This window comes from Malaclemys terrapin, chromosome 8, assembly GCF_027887155.1.
Source record: "Malaclemys terrapin pileata isolate rMalTer1 chromosome 8, rMalTer1.hap1, whole genome shotgun sequence".
Classification (NCBI taxonomy): domain Eukaryota; kingdom Metazoa; phylum Chordata; order Testudines; family Emydidae; genus Malaclemys; species Malaclemys terrapin.
Genome location: NC_071512.1, coordinates 98,980,629 through 99,005,225, shown reverse-complemented (window position 1 = coordinate 99,005,225; position 24,597 = coordinate 98,980,629). Strand labels below are relative to the sequence as shown.

Below are 24,597 nucleotides of genomic sequence, written 5' to 3'. Positions count from 1 at the left end.
CTGCCGGTGAGTCCTGCCTCTTAGCTGACTGTAAAAATTCCGGAGTTAATATGGCTTTCGGAGACAGTTCACCTCTCCTGATTTAGGGGCTCACCCTGTTCCTATTTAAGTCAATGGAAGTTTTACCATTGACTTCAGAGGGGGCAGGATCCAACCTACAATAGATCCCCAAATTGATCAGTTAGTAGAAAATAAAGATAGACAAATTTTCCTGAAGGCTGAAAAAAACTGAATGGGACTAAACAAATTCATTAACCATATACTAGTGCATAAAGTGATAGGACTTCAGAGTTGCATGAATAATTTGCTTGGATGAACCTGAGGAGATGTGCAAATGTTTGGGCTAAAGATCTGCCTGAAAATAGATGAAAAAGGAGAGGGTTGTTTGCGCGCAGTAACCATTTCCAAAAATACCTTGCTGGATAATTGTGCTGTTTCAAATTTCCAAAAGAGAAACAGAAATCAGGCTTCAGAGGGGTAGCTGTGTTATTCTGTATCAGCAAAAACAACGAGGAGTCCTTGTGGCACCTTAGAGACTAACAAATGTATTTGGGCATAAGCTCTCGTGGGCGATAACCCTCTTCAGATGCATGGAGTGAAAAATACAGTAGGCAGGTATAAATATACAATACATGAAAAGATGGAAGTTGCCTTACCAAGTGGGGGGGTCAGTGCTAACGAGGCCAATTGAATCAGGGTGGATATGGCCCATTTCCAACAGTTGACAAGAAGGTGTGAGTGTCAACAGAGGGAAAATTACTTTTTGTAGTGATCCAGCTACTTTATTCCAGCCGTCTTTATTTAGGCCTAATTTAATGATGTCAAGTTTGCAAATTAATTCCAGTTCTGCATTTCTCATTGAAGTCTGTTTTTTAAGTTTTTTTGTTGAAGAATGGTCACTTTTGAGTCTGTTATAGAGTGTCTAGGGAGACTGAAGTGCTCTCCCACTGGTTTTTGAATGTTACAATTCTTGATGTCTGATTTGTATCCATTTATTCTTTGGCATAGAGACTGTCCAGGTTGGCCAATGTACATGGCAGAGGGGCATTGCTGGCACATGATGGCATATATTACACTGGTAGATGTGCAGGTGAACGATCCCCTGATGGTGTGGCTGATGTGGTTAGGTCCTATGATGGTGTCCCTGGAATAGATATGTGGATAGAGTTGGCAACAGGGTTTGTTGCAGGGATTGGTTCCTGGGTTAGTGCTTCTGTTATGTGGTGTGTAGTTGCTGGTGAGTCTGTGCTACAAAACTAATCATCAGTAAACAAGCATTAAAAAGCCAACATGGGGAGCAATCCTGCAAACTCTCACTAACTAGATGACTCTGAACCCCCAGTGAAAATAAATAAACTAACTTTGAAATATGGGAGTGTGTGAAAGTTTCTCAGATTGTTCACTTCTTTCACCCCACTGCTCTGTATTCACACTCAGGGTTCAGGAAGGAATTCCTTGCAGGGCTTTTGGGATGTTTTCACATTCCTCTGAAGCACTGAGCAGGAGGACTTACCCCTTAGAATCAGGTAGGCATATCCCACACCATCCGTTCTTTGAGTTTGCAGGGAGTAATAGTCTTTTCCACCTTTGAATCTTCTCCATCTTCTGCTTTTATAGATCACCAATGGCCAAAGAAACTGTTTGGGTTTTTTTGGTTTACTAAAACCAAACATTAGCTCTCAGGCTGGGCTCTTAAGCACAAAGTTTCAACTACATTTCTTTTAATGGGCTGAGTTATAAAATCCCTGAAAGAGGAAACTTTGAATGGAACCACTCCAAGACAGTTAACTCTAGCAACAGGAACAGTGTCACTGGGGTGGCACTTGGGTTCACGATTACCTATATCCAAAAATAACAGGATCTTGCACAATGATGATGCTGTTACCACATCACAGGGCACACGGTCACTGGGGGACCTCAGTGCCCTGGGAAGTGCAGTAAGCATGTAGCAAAGCCCAGCAGGGAGTGTTTTGCTACTTTTGGAAAAGGGATTTTATACAAACAAATAAGGAAAACAAGCTGTGCATTTTGCTGAGCATAACAGACATGGACATGACATCACTAACAACCAATCAGAAAGCTCCAGCTGTGTCCAGAGTCTTAAAGCCATTTAGCAACTGGTTAGATGTCGATGCTGAGAAGGAGAGTAGCATCAGTTCTGACAATATCCTAAGCTGGAAGTGTTTCTAAAATGTAACATTAAGCATGTCAGTGCTTTGCCCTCACTGGCTCCAATGGACAATGCCCCAGTGTTGTGGTAATCTAGGTGATATATTGTTTTAGGAATGAATCTGGGATCTGGCAAAGATGCTGCCAGTTATATGGCCTCTCTAATAGCAACTAATTTTTAAAGAGAAATCTCAGTTCCGCAAACTGCCTGGGCCTTGTCCAATACTGAGCCGCGATGCATTCTCAAAAAGGAAAATGAGACGGTTAAAGGGACCTACGGGCGTTTTCCAACCACAAGCACAAACTCAGCAATGCTTTGACCAAAAAGAGGAAAAAAGCAGAGAAGATGGGAGGGGCCATATAGGAATAAGGCCTTCCAAACTATTAGAATGTACATTTCACCTCCCACTGATTTTTCAGCATATTATTACAGCTATGAACCTGCCCTCAGATTGTGTTCACATACACTGGGGTTTGGTGTTTAAGTTAGGGGTGGAACATTAAAAATATAATATAGCCAATAGTTTTTCCTTTGATAGCCCACAGGGTTTATAACCACACTTCTGCCCCAAGTGATGGTGGTCAAAAGACCTACAGAACACTGGTACAGCTTCCCCCACTAGTTTACCACACAACCAACGCATGCTTATAAATTATGGGTTTGGTCCTCTGAATTGCTGAGCGGCCTGAACTCCACCTGAAGTCTCTTAAAAGTGAGGTATAAAAAGACCAGAGAGGAAAATTCTACACGTGTCCACATAAAACTGGTAACGTTCAATTCTCAGAACTTTAAAACTACTTGCTTGATTTTCCTCAAACTAGGTATGAACTTTCAATTTCAATGATCCTATGAAACAAGCCAAATTTCACATTTCTAGTTTCAGATTTTTTTTTTAAGGTCTCTAACTGAACATGGGAGAAGACAGAATTTTCATACTGTATTAAGATATAAGGCCCTCTGTGAACTTTGATACAGGAGTCATTGCACTCTCTACACAAAACTGAACTGATCTGGCTAAAACTTATAATAGAGAACCAAACACCTTTAGGATGAGATGAAGAATGGAAAATTTCACCAGTAAGGAGGTTTGTTTGAGAAGGTTATTAGCGACTGAAAAGTGGAAGAGAATCGAAATTGGACATCAGCTTTAATGACAGTGCAAGCTATTCATGGCCACTGTACTAGGGTGGTAAACTGGTCAGTGTGTAGGTGTAGCACCGCCCACTACACGAAAGAATCAATACTGGTACAACTGTGTGTTATAGACCCTGTTCTGCTAACAGCTAACAGAGATTCTCCTTTAGCTCCAGTGGTCAGGGCCTGTGAAGCAGGAGGATCTATTGTCACTATGACGTGGCCAAGCTGTGTAGCAGAGTGACAACCATGAAATCCTAGGTAGCCACAGATGCTTTGTAATGTACAGGGTTAAGCTTCAGGGCCTGTTGTTTCTGCAGAGGAGAGAGCATTCCCTGGAGAAAATTCTCAGCGCTCCAACTAAGAGGACATTTTTCTCTGGTGGGATTATGACATCATCTTACCTAAACAAAGAAGAGAAGCTTCCCACCATCCCACTCTGCCATGCTGTTTGATATGGTCTGAAAACTGTCTTACTTTAAAATACAAAGAGAAAACTGCTGCCCTACTGGCACCCCCCCACCCTCTTTTCAATGAGCTTGTCTGAGGTGACACAGTCCACGCTCCTTCCCACTCCCATTTCATATTACAATGAAAGATGTTTCAAGGGCACAGTTCCCCCATGCACCACCTGACCTGAAAATAACACAGACTTCAGCCTTTTGTTAGGTTTCAAGCAAAAGGTCACCGCTTGGGACAGCATAGTCACATTCATAAAATGGCTAACGAGGCTGGTACTCAAGTAACGGCACAATTCAAGCCTCCTACACAGCTTGAAGGCTGATCTTCTTAGAGGAAATACATGCATACGTGCTAGAGGAGATGGAGGTCAAAAGAAACACTTGCGGACCTTATGCTGAACTGCGTGCTCTAAACATAGCCCATTCTGCTGCCTCTGATAGGAGATTTACAGACAGAGACTGCTGGGAATGGAACTGCTTAGTTATTCAGCCCACATCCAATGGCAATCAGATAGTGGATACAGCATTAATAAGAGAGATTTTGACTAAGAAGGAGGCTGGAGGGACAGAGAGACCAAAACACATACAGTATATAAATATGTTAATGCCATTGTTGAGGTAATTATTTCAGTACTTGAAAAAAATGGCTTGAAAAATCGCTTGAAAAAAATAATCCACTCATTTCCTGCAAAAGAGAAGCACATTTATCTTTCTTAATTAGGTAGCAATGCAGAACTGGCTATCAGGCTTAAAAATAAAAAAAAATGGTTAATTGTATACTCTTCTTGTGCTGCACGCTGGTGAAGTCAGATAAAATACTTTTCTTGTCACTGTTGCTGACCCATGGGAATACATTTGTGCAGTACATGACTTGAAATTCAATGTGTGGTTTATATTAGTTTACTCTGGTCCTCCCAAGCACAACGTGAACACACAACGGGTGAAGGCTCATGTGCTAGCAAGTGTTTCAATTCCAGTTTCCCTGGGACGTGCCTCTTCTATTCAGCATCAGTCAGTATTTAATAACTCTTCAGTATTCCAGACCAATGGAAAGTGGATGAACCTTCTCAGAAAGAGTGAAAGGAAAAAGGTAAAATGCACCGAACCAAGGCCATGTATGTCTTACTAAACTGGTGCATTTATGAAAGATGCTAACCTGAAAGGAGTGTTTGCCATACTGGCTTTCTGCTTCAGTTTTTCCCCACAGCTAATCCTTCTTCTGTTACAGTGCTCACCTTTCTTCATTCATTCTCCAAGACAAAAATCACTGACACAATGCTATGACACGATAGTGTTACAAAGTGGTGGCATTGCAACACAAGAGAAATGCACTGCAGCATGATGATGAATTTCAGAATGTCACCATCCAATGCAGAGTAAATCTGAATTTCTCAAAGGACCTGAGCCAAAGCCCATTGATTACGATCGGTTTTGTTCAGACTCCAAATGACCAACAATGCAATATCACCGGACCTTAAATAAATACGACAGGGAATAATGCTGCACCCTTTGGGGAAGGGATTAGGGCAGTGGTTCCTCGTATATGTATCAGGAGCTGGCCAGAGGCTCCAAGGCAGAGGGCTGGAGCAGCTGGGCAGCAGAGCGGCGGGGGGAGGGGCACCTGAACACAAGTCACCAGATGTGCTTGGCTCTACTAATCAAGTGCATGGCACCTGACTGACTCTTGTGCGGCCGCGCAGGTGCACAGCTTAGGGGGGGAACACTGTTGGGAACTTCAGGACTGAGTAACCTAACAGAACTTTTCCATCGCTAATTTTTATTCTATATCTGAACTCTGAAAATTGGGATCATCCTGCAAACTTCAGGAGGGCAGGTGACTCTGGCTTCCTTACCATTCTAAACCATTTCTACTTTCACAAGACACATTGATTATCTACAGTACTCACTGCATGTCGCTTCTGATTCATCAGACCCGTCAGGGCATTCCTCTTCACCATCACATTTCCACCTGGCTGGGATGCAGTGGCCATTGTTGCAGGTGAAGTCTGATTCTGCACAGGTTTTCTTCACTGCAAGGAGGAAACAAAAAACAACATAATTCAGCTGAGCAGTACACGCACTCTACACTCCCTTGATCCCCACTAAAGGGAGCACCAGACTTGTCATCCACATGAGGAAAAGTAATTTCACATTCTACACTGGCTTCTCAAAGGCAAAGAAACAAGCTGGTATCAAAGAAGGATGCTTTGTCTCTGGACTCTGAAAATCCTATGTCCCCAACTGTACAGGTCTTTAAAATAGACTCACTCATTTCTATTTTCATTTAGTTCTAGATAAAATGAGTCAAAGTGGGGAATACTTCATTGATGCCAGCATAACTAGTTAGCTTTATTATAATCACTTGTTGTTATATGAAACTGAAAATGTGCTAGATGATTTACAGGGAGGTAAGAAGAAAAGTCCCTGCTTGTAAGTGTATTACAGTCTAAGGTTACCTCTTCACTACCCGCCGATACGGCGGGTAGCAATCGATTTATCCGGGATCACTATATCGCGTCTCGTTAAGACGCGATATATCAATCCCCGAACGCGCTCACCGTCGACTCCGGAACTCCACCAGAGCGAGCGGCAGTAGCACAGTCGACGGGGGAGCCGCAGCCGTCGATCCCGCGCCGTGTGGACCCCAGGTAATTCGATCCAAGATACTTCGACTTCAGCTACGCTATTTGCGTAGCTGAAGTTGCGTATCTTGGATCGATCCCCCCCGCCCCAGTGTAGACCAGCCCTAAGTAATTACTTTTTTGTCTAACTTACTCATGGCATTTCTAGCATATCCATCACCTTAGCATGCAGTCACAAAATATGCCTCCAAATACCATGCAACTTTATGAAAAGACCATTGAAAATAAGTCCAGTTGTATTTGTAAATCTAAGTGACACCTCTCAGCTATTTAGTTTGTCCATGTGAGTCTACAGCTGTACTGAGGGACCCTGGAAATTAACTTCTCTGTTAATCTACAGAACTGGTACCCCACAGCCAGTGCCCAGCAGTACAAGACTTTTCACTGCCAGGCCAAAAGGCCTCAAACCTGACCTGAAGAAACCACTTCTCAGGCCAAGCTTAGAATTCAGGCTCTATGGCCCATTCAATTCTTGGCCTCTTTGCTGAAACTACCAACAAGGATGCCAGTTAATGACATTGGTGGTAGTGGCTTTTGTGGCTGCTCTACTGGGAACTGGACTGAAACTGCCGAATTCTTTACACATGGGCTACCAAACAGCAATTCAATGGCTTCTGGTCACTTTCAGTCACTACTGACACATAAGGTCTTAGAACGGGTGTCCGAGAGGTGAAAAACTCCTTTAATCACACACATACACACACACACAGAAAAGGGGGCACAGCACTGTGAGGTGGTGGCTAGGTTTATATGGCTTAGATCTAGTATTCACTTTCTGTTTCATAAAACATGCAGCTTCCCTGCTTAGACATCCCACAAGGAACTACTGTGAAGATCATCAAACATATGTGTAATCTATCCAGACGTGCTTTCTATATGGAGTGTGTATTTATTCCCCTGATACACACCAGCCAGATACGGATTTAGATATAGGATATGCATTTCCCTTCATCTCATAAAATCACAGATAATGAATATTAATGTAGAAATAAGACATATAGCCCAAGATTTTTTTAAAAATAACTAGTGATTTTGGGAGGCAAACCTAAGATGTCTCAAAGGAGTCTGATTTTCAGAAGGTTCTCTGGAAAGGCCTCTTGAAGGTGTTTCAAATTAGGTATCCAAAACTTGTAGCACCCAAAAGCACAAGTCATTTCAGACAACACAGGCCACTACATATATTATATAGTCATCAGTTCTGGATATATTAAGCCTGGGGTGACAGAGTATAACTCACAGGCCGAATGCGGCCTGCAAAGTTCTGCAATGTGGCCTTTCACTGCAGATCTGTAGCCAATGGAGACTACCACCCCAGCATCCTAGAGAAAGGATTCTCAGATCAAGCTGAGCACTGCATGCTGAGATTTGCTCTCTCTGCAGGCTGCATCTCCATATCAAAGAGAGGACAGATTTAACCTGCTCTATTGTAACTCTGGCTAGATTCCCATGTGGCACACACCTGAGCAAACTTTAGGCATTCCCCCACTTTCTATTAAAATCTCTAGGTGGAGTTAGTAGTATTTCCTATTAGATGAAAGTCGAGCACTTTGTAAAGGAAACAATCATGCTTTTACTCAGAATACAAGTACCAGATTTTACTTTAGTACAACACTGGACACACATGGTAGTTTATTTTTTTGCTTAGTTTGTGTTGTTTCTTCTCACAATGTTATGTGACTTTCTAAGAAAGACAGCGTCTGTGCATCTGCCTCTGTCCTATTCCACGGTGGTATATACAGTGCAGGGCTGCCGGGGGGGGGGAGGGGCGTGGGGAGGGGAGTGGAGCAATTTGCCCCAGGCCCGCGAGCCTTGGCCCGGTGGCGGTCTGGGTCTTCGGCGGCATTTCGGCAGCGGGGGGCCCTTCAGTGTTGCCAAAGACGTGGAGCGACTGAAGGACCCCCCGCCGCCGAAATGCCGCCGAAGACCCGGACTGCCGCTGGGTCAGTACAAGCGCCGCTTTGCCCCAGATCCCCTGAATCCACTAGGAGGCCCTGATACAGTGACACGATTATTTGTCCACCTTGCAATGGAACAGCAATTCCCCGATTGAGAACAACATTCTGACCAGACGGGTACATGGAACTGAAAGTTTAAGTGTTCATCAACAGAGATGACAAAGAGATATGCAGTCCCTTCAACAACACAAACCTGCTCACAGCAGATGGTACCACTGATTGCTTTGTTCCCTTGACACTATTCTTAAGCAGTACAATTAATATATTATTGGGATTCATAAAAGGGAGAAGAAATATATTATTGATAATCACAGTGTGGTATCTGGAAGGTATTAATGTATTCCTTGTGTGTAAACTTCCTTTCTGCAAAATGAAGGTGCACGCAACAGCCCTCTAGCATAACCAAAGGGAAAGGCATTCCCGTTAGATATCCACCCAGTGGTCTAATAGTCCAGTCCTAGATAAATCAGCAAGAAAAGAGCAATGCATCCTGTACTTTAAATACTAAAAATGTAAATGTGATCCATGACCACAAATTGACAATGTTGTATTTTTTAAATCATGTTTTCCCCTTAGAGAATGCCCTGGGGGTAGGAGCTCCTTTTATAGTTTTAACTGCCCCCCTCAGAAATAGCCAGGCAAAACTAATTATTCCCATGAGACCTAAACAAAATTGCTTCCCTTTGCTGTAAACAGAACAAGGCAGATTTGTTTCCATAACTCTTGAAAAATGAAAGTAAATAAGAGATTACGCACTTTGTGCAGCCACTGTGGTTCTCCGAGATGTGTGTCCCCATGGGTGCTCCACTCTAGGTGTGCAAGTACCTCTCGAGCCCTTGATCAGAGATTTTCAGTTAGCAGTGTCCATTTGACCCGCATATGCGCCCTATGCCTCCTTGTACTGGATAACCAGGATATATAGGGATGCGTGGGTGAAATGCCCTCAGCTCCTTCTCCATCCAAACATCCCCCAAGGAACAGTCCAAAGCAGAAGGGAAGGAGAGTGGATAGTGGAGCACTCACAGGGGCATGCACCATGAAAAACTTCACTTACAACACAACATGAGTAACCTCTTCTTCTTCAGTAGTGTTCTTATGGGTGCTCCACTTCAACTGACTTCTGACCAGTATCCCCAGATAGAGGAGGGAATTTGGAATAGAGTCCAGAATTGAAAATAGCACTGCAGAACCAAATGCTGCATTGGTCTGACTGCATGGATCAGGACGTAATGTTTTGAAAACATATGCATTGAAGCCCATGTAGCAGCTCTACATATTTCAATACAATCTTCAGTAATGCCGTAGACATTTCCTGCAATTTAGTGAATGTGCTATCACTCTTTTGGGGGGAGGGAGGGATGAATGTTTGCAGCATTGTCATAACAAGGGATATCTGGATGTATTATTAATCTCGCTAGTTTCTGAGTAGAGATTGATGACCTCATAGATTTATCCAGGAAGGAAATGAAGAGCTTAGGTGACTTTCTAAATTGCTTGGTCCTATCTGGGTAAAAGGCCAATGCCCTTCTAACATCCAGGGTATGTAAGCAGGATTCCTGTAGAGCAGTGGTTATCAACCAGGGCCCCTGGGAGGCCGTGAGCAGGTTTCAGGGGGTCCGCCAAGCAGGACCAGTGTTAGCCTTGCTGGGGGCCAGGGCAGAAAGCATAAGCCCCGCTGCGCAGAGCTGAAGCCCTATTCTTTGGATTCAACAGATAATCCAAAATGACTGAAAGTGGCACCAAGTTAGGAAGGAAGCAGTAACAACACCACCAACGGAAAAATCTCTTCCACTTCTGCAGATAAGTAGTGAGAGTTGATCTCTTTGTACTATTCAGTAACACCTGTCATATTTCCACACAACAGGAGGATTCTAACCCCATGAAACATCAAGGAGCCACACCAAGGTAGAAAGCCACTAGGCTGGGATGAAGCATATGACCCACATGCTGTGAAAGGAGATGAGGAATGGTTGGGAGCTTGAATGATGGTTGGGCATATAGGTAAAGCAGGTACGGGTATCAAGACTGTCTTGGCCATGTCTGCACTATAAGGATAACTTGGCTCTGTCCTATCTGATCTTGTTCATCACCCTTAGTATCAGTGGCATCGGAGGAAATGCACAGAACAGACCTTTCTTCCAAGATAGAAGAGTGGTGGACCAGACCTCCTCTTGAGCAGAAAAGAGGACACTTCCTGTTCCTGGAGATGGCAAAGAGATCCACCTCTGGCAGACCCCATCTTTGGAATAAACTGTGGAGAATGTAGGTTCTAGCTCCCATTCATAATCCTGTGAGAAGTGTCTGCTGAGGACATCAGTGTGGCATTCTGGGAGGTATACCACTAATATTTGGATCTGATGAGCTATGAACCAATTCTATAGTTTCATGGCTTCAGCACAAGCATCTTGCTCCTCCTTGCTTGTTGATATAGAACATGCAGGATACTTTGTCTGTCATGACCCTGATAGATTTGGCCTTATGATGGACAGGAAATGAAGGCAAGTGTTCCTGACAGCCCTGAAGTCCAACAGATTGATATGGAGATTGGTTTCTTGAGTTCTCCATCTGTCCTGCGTCATGAGGGTATTGAGGTGGGCTCCCATCCCAACTGTGATGTGTCTGTTGTTAAAGTCACTGGGTGACAGAAAGGAACACCTGCACAGATGTTGAGTTGATCCTTCCACCAGTCTAGGGAGTTCCTCACTTGTAGAGGAACCGTCACCTGTTGGTCCAAGGTCTGTGACTGGAGACTAGGTCATTCTGAGCCAACTCTGAAGGCACAGAATTGTAGCCTTGAGTGATAGATCACAAAGGTGCAAGCTGCCAAGTGTCCCAGTAACTGAAGACAATTCCTTACTGTGTTTCAAGTGCTCTCCTGAATTGCTCATGCCAGACTTGACAAGGTGAGGATTCTGTCTAAGGGATGGTAGGCTCTGGCTGTCAGTGAGTCCAAATATACCCCTATAAACTGTATCTTCTGTAAAGGGGTTAATGTTGACATTTTTACATTCAGATCCTAAACCAGAGCAAGGACCATCTGGGTGGAAAATATCACTGCTTTGTAGGATCAACCCTTGAGTAGCCAGATGTTGAGATATGGGAAGACTAGGATCACTTCTTGTTGGAGGTAAGCAGCCACTACTGTCAGGACTTTTGGGACTGCCCTTGGGGCCATGAAAAGGCCAAAGGGAAGCATTCAATATTGGAAATGATTCTGGCCTTTGGTGAAGCATAGGTATTTCCTCTGTGATGGTGTATCGTTATATTGAAAGAGGCATCTTGTAGGTTGAGAGCTGAAAACCATTCCCTTTCTCTAGTGAACGAATTATAGTTGCCATAGTCATCATCCTGAACTTTTCAGACTTTACAGCTTGTTTAAAAGTCTTAGATCGGTCTCCACCTTCCATCCTGCTTTGTCTCGAGGAAATCTGAGTAAAATCCCTTGACCTTGTGAAGAGGAGGAACTTGCTCTATTGCTCTAATCAAAGGAGAGAGATCACTTCTTGTCTCAATAAAAGCTGGTGAGAGGGGTTCCTGAAGAGGGATGAGGAAGGGAGGGAGTGATGTAAAATGGATGATATAGCCCGATGTTCTGACATCTATGACCCACTTATCTGTAGTGATCTGCCTCCAAGTATGTTGGAAATAAGCAAGGCAGTCTCCAAAGAGGGGGAGGTGGGCTAATAGGCACAGCTGTAAATAAGAACATTAAAATGGCCATACTGGGTCAGAACAAAGGTCCATCTAGCCCAGTATCCTGTCTTCCAACAGTGGCCAATGCCAGATGCTCGACAGAGAATGAACAGAACAGGTAATCAAGTGACCCTCAACCAACCCATCAAAACTGTTGCTTTGAAGATGGGTGGGTGGTCATGGAGAGCAGTTGGGAGGACCTCTTCCTCTGAAATTTATGTCTCTTTCTGGGGTGTTGGATGGATGTTTGGAACCAGGAAAACTGATCAGTACATGATCTCTGGGTGATCTGTAACCTACTAAACCTTTTCTTATTTGCCCAGGGATCGTAAAGTAGCCCTACAGTCCTTTAGAGTGTGCAAGGACTCATCCACTGTTTTCGAGAACAGTTTACAGACATCAAAGGGGAGGTCCTCTGTTCTTCTATCAGAGGTGGACCTGGCAGCAGTGTCCACAGCATCTAAGGATGCTTGCAGAGCAGTTATGGCCACCAAGTGGCCCTCTGAGATGATGGACTGGAATTCCTCCCTATGTTTTTGTGGCAGATGTTTAATAAAAGCAGTGAATCTGTCATAATTTGTAAAATTATATTTTGACCATGACTGCCTGATAATTTGCGATCCTGAACTGATGAATAGGCTGACGAATAGGCCTTTCACCCAAAAGGGGAGGGATAGCTCAGTGGTTTGAGCATTGGCCTGTTGTGAGTTGGCCCAAGGTTGTGAGTTCAATCCTTGAGGGGGCCACTTGGGGATTTGGGGCAAAATCAGTACTTGGTCCTGCTAGTCAAGGCAGGGGGCTGGACTCGATGACCTTTCAAGGTCCCTTCCAGTTCTAGGAGATGGGATATCTCCATTCATTATAAAGAGATCCAGACTTTCCTAGTATTTGTCATATGGGGTAGATTTAGAGAAGTGCTGCCTACCCCGCACATTTACCACATCCACAACCAAAGAGTTGGGTGGAGGATGGGAGAACAAAATGTCAGAATCCTCAGGGGGAAAATAATACTTCTTATTCACCCATTTACGCATAGGCAAAATAATGGCAGGTGTCTGCAACACCATCTTAACTGGATCTAGCAGCACCTCTTTGAAGGGTAATGCCACCTTGGAGGGTGTTGCTGACTGCAAGGTATCCAACAATTTGTGCTGTGAATCCATAACCTTTTCAGGAGGAATCTGAAAAGCATCAGCAACCCTCTTTGTGAGGTATTGAAATCGCCAAAAATCATTGGTCATGGATGGTGGCAGAACATAACCACCTCATCCGGAGATGAGGATTCGACAGGCAGCCCAGAGTTCCCAGTATGGCCCTGGTGGGGGGCAGGGCATATGGAAATAGGGATAGCGTGCAGGGTTGGTTCCACCACCCATGATAACGAGCCCGATCTTCCCTATTACTTTCAGAGAATGAGTTCCTGATGGGATATGTGGGAGAACCTTGAAGAGAAATAGAGGAGACCGACTGGAAGTCTCCTACATCCTTCTCCATCTCATCCAATGAAGGACCACCCACAGAAAATGGTGAGGAGTCCTGCGATAACAGAGGATAGTAGTCTGGAAATTGGGATATAGGTACTGAGAGACACTTGGTACCCATGAGCAGCAAAACCTCCAGTTCATCTGTTATTGAGAGGTCCTTAGTATACCTGAACTCCTGTGGTACTGAGTAGGGGATTGGTACTGATGCAATAGCCGAAGCTAATGGTAGCACCAATGGTGGGCGTTCTGAAGTAGACACTGATGGCATCTGGCACCTTTCCTTGCTCGGTGCCAAGAGTGCCACAAACTTGGGTACCAACGGCTCAGCTGAACTCAGTGGTGCCAGTCTCAAATGGCTATGCTTACCCTCCTTACTTGTAGATGGTACTTAGGCTTTAAGTTCGAAGCAGACTGCGAAGAGTTACAAAGGGATCTCACAAAACTGGGTGACGGGGCTACGAAATTCAATGTTGATAAATGCAAAGTAATGCACATTGGAAAACATAATCGCAACTATACATATAAAATGATGGGGTCTAAATTAGCTATTACCACTCAAGAAAGAGATCTTGGAGTCATTGTGGATAGTTCTCTGAAAACATCCCCTCAATGTGCAGCGGCAATCAAAAAAGCGAACAGAACATTGGGGATAATTAAGAAAGGGATACAAAAAAAGACAGAAAATATCATATTGCCTCTCTATATATATATCCATGATATGCTCATATCTTGAATACTGTGTGCAGATGTGGTCGCTCCATCCCAAAAAGATATATTGGAATTGCTAAAGGGTCAGAAAAGGGCAACAAAAATAATTAGGGATATGGAACAGCTTCCGTATGAGGAGAGATTAATAAGACTAGGACTTTTCAGCTTGGAAAAGAGACAACTAAGGGGGTATATGATAGAGGTCTATAAATTCATGACTGGTGGGGAGAACGTTAATAAGGAAGTCTTATTTACTCCTTCTCATAGCACAAGAATGAGGGGTCACCAAATGAAATTAATAGGCAACAGGTTTAAAAGAAACAAAAGGAAGTATTTCTTCACACACCGCACAGTCAACATGTGGAACTCTTTGCCAGAGGATGCTGTGAAGAACAAGACTCTAACAGGGTTCAAAAAAGAACTAGATAAATTCATGGAGGACAGGTTGATCAATGGCTATTAGCTAAGATGGGCAGGGATGGTATCCCTAGCCTCTGTTTGCCAGAAGCTGGGATTGGGCTACAGACACATGATGATTGTCTGTTCTGTTCATTTCCTCTGAAGCATCTGGCATTGGCCATTGTCAGAAGACAGGATACTGGGCTAGATGGACCTTTGGTCTGACCCAATATGGCTGTTTTTGTGTTCTTTTTTCTTATGTTCTTATCTCTCCCCTTCATGCTCTTCATTGTACATCTGGGAGGCATGAGGCTTCCCCACAATTAGAGTGGCCGTCGCTCACACATATAGCCTCTCAGCAAGGAAGTTAACATTTGAAACCTGGCAAGCCAGACATGATCTGTCAGGAAAAAAATAAGTCTCCTCGGAGGGAAAGAGAGTAGTAAAACAATCCGCTCACTACTTATCTAGCTAACGATAGTAACAACTAACTATAAAAACTATCTTAATTGCTAGAGAAATATTGGAAAAGCGAAGGCACGCTCAAGGCAGACACGCTAAGGCATCATCTCAGTTGAGAAAGAACTCTATAGGGCACCCATGCACCCTACAGAGCCATGGTATATGGCATGAGGAACCACAGGATATATGGCTCCGAACAAACGCTGCCAACTGACAATCTCCAATCAAGGGCTCCACTTCAGGTGCATATACACTTGATGTGGAGCACACATAGGGATGCTACTTGAAGAAGAAATAACAGTAGCTGAAAAGCCATGTCACAATACCCCTCCTTCCCCATCTTGCATGATGCAATTTTACAGATGGAACTGGAAAGGAGAAGGCTATTGAATCCAATGCTATGACGTATGCTCTCTCCCCTAGACATATACAGTAAACGATACAAGAGAGACTAGAATTCTTTTGACTCTTGCTTGATTTGCCTTTAGTATGTGCTTTACCTTTCTCTGCTTCCGGATATACAGTTATGGCATGAACTACAGTGAAGAAAATAATACCAGTGAAGCTGTCACAGTGACTCAGAATGCAAGGGGAATAATCACTAGTTCACCTTCCCAATGCAAGACTCAGTTTAAAGGAGTAGTTTTTGTTTCTTTTTGTTTCCCTGTCTGATGGAGAACAAAGTTTTAAAGCAAAAAATGTATGTCCCTTATCCTAGATTGCAGAGTAAAGACTACAGGATTTGTCCCAGAGCAGGAGGCAGGACTGCATGGTCCTCATTCTAAACTAGCTCTGTGTGTTTGCAATAATGCACATCACTGATTTGGAGAACCAAGTCCCCTCGTATTACTTTCCAACATATCCCCACATGTCCCTTAATTTACCCCATTTTTGGTAATGACCCTTCTCTACTTGGATGAGATTAAGAAACAGTGCCTCAATATAGCCTGGATAAGGAATAAGTATAAGGAGACTTGATAGTTTAGAAAATATTTAAAGGATGTCAACTTCAAGGACAAAGAGGAATTATTTAGAGTGGTAATAGGGAATATAATTAGGAGTAACTGGCTGACATTAAAACAGTGAAAGCTTAGGCTGATTATTAGGAAAAAACTTGCTTGACAATGTGTTAGGCTGTGAAATAGTCTCTTAAAGGAACTGGTGGCAAAGCCATCATTTGGGATATTTAGAATTAGACTGGCAGGGAGATGAACTATGATCTAATTGGTGATTTCCATACGAAACTCACAAAAAGATGATGCGAGTCAAATCATTGTCCAGTTGAAGTCATTGAGAGTCATTTAACTAATTTGAAAGGGTGAAATTCTGGCCCCAATCTTCCTAATTCTAAAACAAGTCTTAGCATTGTGACAACTGAAAAGTGCAAAATTTCAGGGTCCATTCACTCAAAGAAATTAAGCAAAGCAAGAGAAACTCAACTGAATGTAGCTAGGAGCAGCTAATGTGAAGCTACGGGTAAAGGCTTTGTGGGACAAAAACATCCCTGAGCAACTGCTTTGCAACACAACCAAGTCCCTTGTGTTTTATTTCCTGATGTATACCACTTGCTTATTGCTATTTTGCATATTTGCAGGCTACAAAACTATGTATTACACCACAGTATTTTCACAGTTTGTTATTGTCAACACTACTGTACCAATGCAACCAAAAGAGAGCAACAGCTGGTTTCTTTTCTGCCATGAACATAATCAACAATATTGTCGGTAAAATTTCAGTTTGAGAATGTTTATTACTGGTGATGACGTATAAAGGTAGAAAGAGCACGGTTTAATTTTTCAGATCCCAAATTGTTTTTGCGGGGGCAATAGTTAGAAAAATCTTTTCTTGGACTTGTGAAGTGCATATAATTTGATGTGACAATAGCAGAGTCAATAAACATGTAACCTTTGAATTAATTTCTTGTGTTTGGACTCCTGGATTTGTATATTTCAGAAATTCAGATACAGTAACCTTCAAGAATATTCTTGTTTTTCCTTTATAATGTGTCAAATACTGCTCTCATGCAGACTCTGCTCCTACTCCAAATGAATTAATAGCAAAGCTCCCACTGATTTCAATGGTACAATTTCAATGTTCAAATTTCTATTTCAATGATACAGAATCAGGTCCTTAAAGTCCAAAGGTGTAACCAGTTGTAAATAAGAGCAGAATTTGGCTCTTCACGGGTATTGGTTTTAGCTGAGCTACTAAAATAAAATAAAATAAAATAAAATAAAATAAAAAGGTGATGCTATTAAAAAGTTTTGATTTGATCTTTCTATAGCAGTAAAAGGTTATAACCCAGAATGACTTGGTATGGGAAAAAGCTGCTAGCCCACCTGCCCCATCCAAAAGTAATGAAAATCATAAAACAGGGTTTCATTTCGTGCTGGAAAACACAATGAAAACTTGGATCATTGGCGTATCAGAAAAACGGACAAGACTCCATCTGAAAAATAGAGAGCAAAGGAGTGGCAACACAGAAGAACTCAACAGCTTACCTGATAAAATAACTGTATTTCACCTTTGAGACTCTGACTAGACGGATGGAAGCGTTAACTGCAACAGACCAGTGGCTAGCCATCCCCATACATAATTTTATCCCAGTTTACTTTGCAACACTTAAGAAACGCAAGTAAGCCAGTACTCACAATGAGCTAAATATCCCTGATGAATAAGTGTTGGGATCCTCATACAACTTTTGGGAGACTTTCTATCATCTCTGGAATATGCACTATTTGAGAGTTAACAGCGGGTTTGAGATTATAACTGTTCCTGACTTCTGATTACATATGGAACAGTCATCACAATATTACAAACAACCTCCTAAATAACTACCCCTCCAAATTAAATTAAAAAAAAAACATGCTCAACTCCTACTGAAATTCAAAGTGTGTTTAACTCCCTTAAAGTCTTTTGAAAATCCGAGCTGACACATTACAATACTGTTACTGGAGTATTATGAAGTACTATTGTAGAATACTGTAGTATTGATTTTGTAAAGGAGAAGCCACAACATGGAGTATATTGCAGCAAACCTTATCTTTATTACAGACATGTGGCAGGTAGATCAGGTGTGGCAGGTAGATACTTATAAGTCCCAACACACCATGTTGCATCTTGACTCAAGCATAACTGCCGTTGGTTTCACATAAACACCCTGCTTGCTGGGAGTTCTAGTCCCTGCAGGACGCATGTCTGCACTTGCACTGACAATGGGGTTGGCTGTGAGCAGCACTTCAAACCTCTGCAGGCCACTCTTATTGGGAAAATCTTTTCCACAGGAAATCCCACGGACACAGACTCATTGTGTTGCTAGCTACAAAATGGCACCAGATAAAAGCATAAAGTTGAAATGTCAGGAAATCCCAATGGACATCCACTGTGGAGCTCTTTCAATTTTCAGACAGCCAAAGACACCTTGAAGTGATGAAAGGGAATATTTAACCAGTGCTCTGAATTTGGCAGAGTTTTGTTACGTTATCTCAGCAGGCAGGTGCACTTATAAAGGTGAGATTAATCAAATAATCGCACATAGTTGGAAATCCAACAGAAATCAGGTCCTTTGATATCTCTCACATGAGAGACATTTTAAAAGCAACCTCTCCCATGGACTCCCTGAACTAGTCACATAAAACAATGCCAGATTAGCAGAAGTATGACTGAAGGTTTCAGGACTCCTTGAAGCCCTTATTACATCAATCAAAAATAAAAGTGTAGCTGCTGAGTTTAAATTAGCCTTGCTGAGCAAATAAATTTAAAAGGAGAAAAGAGATATCACAGGAGATTTATCTTAGTATTAAAAGTATCCAATATGGTGCATTTTAAATGAAAATCATTTAAAGCCCTTATTTAAAATTATTCTATAAATTCATAGATACTAAGGCCACAAGGAACCACTGTGATCATCTAGTCTGACCTCCTGTATAACAAAGGCTATAGAATTTCCTCAAAATAATTCGTAAAGCAGATCTTTTAGAAAAGCATCCACTCTTCATTTAAAAATTGTCCGTGATGGCAAATCCATGACCCTGTGTAAATTGTTCCAATGGCTAATTACTCTCACTATTTAAAATTTACTCCTTATTTCCAGTCTGAATTTGTCTAGCTTCAGCTTCCAGCTATTGGATCATGTTATACCTTTCTCTGCTAGACTAAAAAGCCCATAATTAAATATTTGTTCCCCCTGGAAGTACTTATAAACTAATCAAGTCATCCCTTAACCTTCTTTTTGTTACGCTAAATAGATTGCACTCCTTGAGTCTATCATTATATGGTATGTTTTATAATCCTTTAATCATCCTCATGGCTTCTTCTCTGAAGCCCTTCCAATATATCAACATTCTTCTTAACTTGTGGGCACCAGAACTGGACACAGGATTCCAGCAGCAGTCACATCAGTGCTAAATACAGAGGTAAAATAACCTCTCTACTCCTACCCAAGATTCACCTGTGTATGCATACCAGGAGTGTATTAGCTCTTTTGGCCTCAGCATCATACCAAGAGCTCATGTTCAGTTGATTAGTCACCATGAGCCCCAAATCTTTTTCAGAGTCACTGCTTCCCAGGATAGAATCCCCTCATCTTGTAAGTATGGCCTGCATTTTTTGTTCCCAGATGTATACGTTTACATTTAGTCCAGACTACCCTGCCTCTACTCTCTGGAGCATAACAGAGGGGTCCTGTCTTGCATATCTAAGGATTTTTACAGATGTCCTGTTGAGCCTCTATGCTCCACAAGAGGCTCTGCTCTAGAAAACTTCCACCAGGCCAGTATCTCTTCACTCTGCTTCCACAAAGCCTTCCCCTGCTGTCTGCGTTTTCTTGGGGCTTCATGGATACTCTCAGCTCCCCTCCCAACCCGCCCCCACTGACAATTTAAGGCTCACAAAAAGGGATTTTGTGGCAATTTTTCAAGGGAGGTAATTATGCCACCATTTGTGGGGTTGCATAAAATTGCACAGCAAATAAAATCAGTGGTTAATGCGTGGTTTGAATATTTTTTATCATACTCCCTCCTAAAAACAATAACCTGAAAATATTCCCAGCTTTGGATGGGAAGGGACTGACAAATCCCAGACTTTGTCTTCACTGGATGCTATTGATCATCCTCATTTTGCTGTGATGAGCTGGCAAGTTGAAAGTGCCTGTCATTCAACTTTCTGAATGTCTTAATTGACTCTCACTTTGAAAGGTGCAGTTTCTCCCATCTAGCTTATTGGGAGAGAAGGCTAGCATCTGACAAATACATTGATGGGCTCTTAGAGTTAGTAAAAATTGTTATGACTACAACACCTAGACACTCCAACTAAGATTGTGGCCCATAGTGCTAGGCACCGTAAAAAACACACATTGAGAGACTGGTCCAGCCCCAAACAGCCTACAGTCCAAAGGGACAAGAGAGACAACAGGTGGGAGAAAGGAAACATTATTTGCCCCATTTTACAGACAGGGATTTATACGCAGAGACAGTAAGTTACTTGCTTAAAGTCACTTGGGAAATCTGTGACACAGCCAAGTATTGCACCTCGTATCTCCCAAATCCCAGCTCAGTGACCTGGCCACAAGACCAAATGCCCTCTCTACAGAAAAAACAGCTGTCGGTTTTGCCATTAGAAGTGAAACATGTTTCTGTAACTTCATGCTGTTGCAGTGTGTCACCTCTTTGAATTACTTGATTCATTCTCACTAATCATTTTGTTCCCAGGCATTTGTTTCACTGAAGTCATCATTGCAAATCCTCTCAGATTTACAATGGTGACTTTAGTGAAACAAATGCCTGGGATCTTTGCTGACACAACTGCAGCGCTGTTTCTCTGGTTTGTTTTTTTAACACAGTAAAATGCTGTTACAAGACAAATGATCTTTGGGGAGAACTATATACAAATTATGTCACAGTAAAAAGCTTTTGAAAATTCCCCTCAAGCACTTGACATCAGTCTGTTCTGCTATTTCTGAGGACAGTATACCAGGGGCCACATTCATCCTTGGTAAAATGCCACTAAAGTCAATGAATAATTTTGGCTCTAGTGGCCTGTTTGCCAAATTGGACGTGGATGTCTTTATGCTAGGTTTTATTCATGTAAGTTTTACAATCAGTTTAAAGTCAGACTTACATAGCTCACCAAGGCATTCAGTGCTCCCACTTGACAGCACAGTCACAGATAGAACTATGTAATGACTGTGACGGGTTGGATCACAGAAACCCCCTTGGGAGCTGCCACCCGATGTGCAAAGACTACCCCTGCTTCTGTTTTCCCTGCCAGCTCAGGACTCCAGCACCCTGTCTTGCTGAGCCAGACACTCCCGTCTGGCTCCAGACACAGACCCAGGGTCTGAATCACTTGTCCCAAAGCTGCAAGTTTACCTGAAAACAGCTCGCAGTAGTGCGCTTGTCTTTAGCACTCAGATGCCCAACTCCCAATGGGGTCTAAACCCAGATAAATCCGTTTTACCCTGCATAAAGCTTATGCAGGGCAAACTCATAAATTGTTCGCCCTCTATAACACTGATAGAGAGATATGCACAGTTGTTTGCTCCCCCAGGTATTAATACATACTCTGAGTAAATTACTAAATAAAAAGTGGTTTTATTAAATACAGACAGTAGGATTTAAGTGGTTCAAAGTAGTAACAGACAGAACAAAGTAAGTCACAAGCAAAATAAAATAAAATGTGCAAATCTATGCCTAATCAAACTAAATACAGATAATCTCACCCTCAGAGAGGCTTCAGTAAGTTTTTCTCAGACTGGACATCTTCCAGGCCTGGGCACAATTCTTTCCCCTGGTACAGCTCTTGTTGCAGCTCAGGTGGTAGCTAGGGAATTCTTCATGATGGCTTCTCTCTCTCTCTGTTCTCTTCCCCCCTTTATATATCTTTTGCATAAGGCGGGAACTCTTTGTCTCTCTGGGTTTCCACCCCCCCTCACTGGAAAAGCACCAGGTTAAAGATGGACTCCAGTTCAGGTGACATGATCACATGTCACTGCAAGACCTCATCACTCACTTGCCAGCACACACATATACAGGAAGACTCACAGGTAAATACAGCCATCTGCAGACAATGGGAGTCATCAAGATTCCAAACCATCATTAATGGTCCACACTTTACACAATTACAATAGGCCCTCAGAGTTACATTTTATATTTCTAGTTTTAGATACAAGAGTGGTACATTTATACAAATCAGATGATCACACTCAGTAGATTATAAGCTTTGTAATGATACCTTACAAGAGACCTTTTGCATGAGGCATATCCCAGTTACTTACATTCACTTATTACCGTATTTTCTCTAAAACCAGCTCAGTTACATTATATTGACTTATTATCAAGTTTTTATAAAACCATATAGACTGCACAACGTCACAATGCTCCCTGACAGAAACAAGAACATAACATGAGAAAACTTAAACGCTTCAAAGGAGCCTCTATTTTGGAACAATCACAATCATCAGACTCACTCTAGCTACAGCTGATGCTGCCCTAAATCCCTTGTGAGTAAACTTCTACTGACCTAGCGGTTCTTAATGACCATCATACTGTATATATGGGGAAAACAATTAACCCCTTGATGCAGGAAGTCAGGCTTCCCCGGAACAAATATACTATAGCTATGGAATGACTAGGCACAACATAGGAATCACAATACATTCAATAATGTTTAGACTTTTTCAAAAAACATTAGGAATATATTGCTTTAGGAAATTACAGAGTTCAAATAAGTCCATAGAACAATGTCAGCTCCCATTTATAAACATGGGTGCACCTTCTCTGATGGGTATCAGCAAAATCAGTGATTGCACAGCTGCAACTGAAGGCAAAATTTGTCCTACTGTTTTCAGGGCTTGGACTGGGGGGGGACTAGAGAAAGGACATATGGAAATGCAGTCCCTTTTGTTGAATGATACATATACAGAGAAAGAATAAAGGGAAGAAGTCATTTTTAGGGTTGCCATCTGTTATGATTGTTATGGGATCATTCTTATTTCAGTAGGGTGGTGCCAAGTCCTGTAAGCCTCGCTGGTGGTACAGTCCCAAAATAGCTAAATGCCCGTTTAACTTAATCGGATCATGCCATTGCATCAGAATGTTACAGAACTGATCCAATGCGGTGATGCTGTGTCACACCAGCATCCTTGTGTTGCATTGATTCAATGTTAGGACAACTTTTCAGGACATGAGTTTAATCACACAGGACATAAAATTAAAGGCAATAACTTGACCTATAACCAAATCCACCCTTCTTATTCTGCTAAACCTGAACTTCTATGCCATCAAACTCATTTTAATAACAAGTGGTCATCTAGTAGTGAAACCTTTTAACCCCTAGTAAAGTCCCTAAGATCACCCATCTGACGTGTTCTGATCTGGCTTCTAACCTTCTTAAGACTTTCAGACCATCTTAAGCTTATAGGATCATTGTAACCTTCCTTTTCCCAGTGCTATTCAAGGTGTTTTTTCTAAAAGCATTGCATTAATCTCTAGATTATCAACTTCTGCCTAACCAGCTAATTGTCACTTGAGCTGTGTGAACGCTTCCATAAAAAATTCCAAAGTCACATCAGTTTCACCCCATTTTAGGTTTTATTACAAACCCCAGACTTGGCCCTGGTTGAGTAATGATTCATAAATCTTTCAAACAAACCAGGACAGAGCTTCAATCAAACTTAAGACAGTTTCAAGTGAGTTCCCAGTCTCCTTACTGGTTATGGGGAAGGGTTAGTTCAAACCATAGCAAAACGTGGCAATTTCAGCTGAACTTCATTTTGAGTTTTCTCAAACTGAAGCTTGGGTGGGAGTCAGTAAACCCATAAGCTCTGAAGTCCCCACTGAAAAATAATAATTCAAGTCCCTGGAAACTAAAACCAATATACTTCTCACAGTGCAGCTCAGCTCCCACAACAGACACACACATCAATGGAGCTATGCCAATTTACAACAGATGAGGATCTGGACTAGTATATTTACTATTCATCTTCAAGTTCCCAAATATTTTTCTAGGCTCAAAGCAAAAATCTCAGAGTAGGTCCTTTCACTTACAACTCAACTACAGTTTTACCACAAGGATTGACTTGATAACCAATATAAACATAATTTAAAATGAGGCGTATACAGCCTGTTTTTCAAACTCGAGTGTGTTCAGTTTGCATGCACAGTTACCATGACTGCCTGGGCAAATGGTAACTTCCATATGGAACTTGACATTTGTATGTGCAAATTTAGCATGCATATATGGGGTAAGGAACACACAAATTAGATGCCAAATTGCTTGTGATCATTAAAAAAAAATCAGACCCATAATATAAAAATCACAAATTAAATATGAAATTGAAAACTGAGCAGGAAATTAATGTAAATCTCATAATTCACAACAATACCAGGATGAGATGAGGAAAATTTCCCCACTGAGACTCCGAAATCAGGATCCATGATTTACAATATACACAGAAAGACTGGATTCTTTCAGTGGAAAATGATCTTTGCT

At 42.1% G+C, this 24,597-nt stretch overlaps 1 protein-coding gene across 3 annotated transcripts in view; it reads right to left on the bottom strand.

Annotated features, from left to right (window-relative positions):
- Window positions 1-24,597, bottom strand: part of LRP8 (LDL receptor related protein 8) — a 411,845-nt gene that overhangs the window by 117,232 nt on the left and 270,016 nt on the right. For all 3 annotated transcript variants that reach the window (XM_054036543.1, XM_054036544.1, XM_054036542.1), the window contains one exon: window positions 5,673-5,795. In XM_054036543.1, coding sequence (XP_053892518.1) covers window positions 5,673-5,795 — 123 coding nt within the window. The remainder of the gene's footprint in view (window positions 1-5,672; window positions 5,796-24,597) is intronic.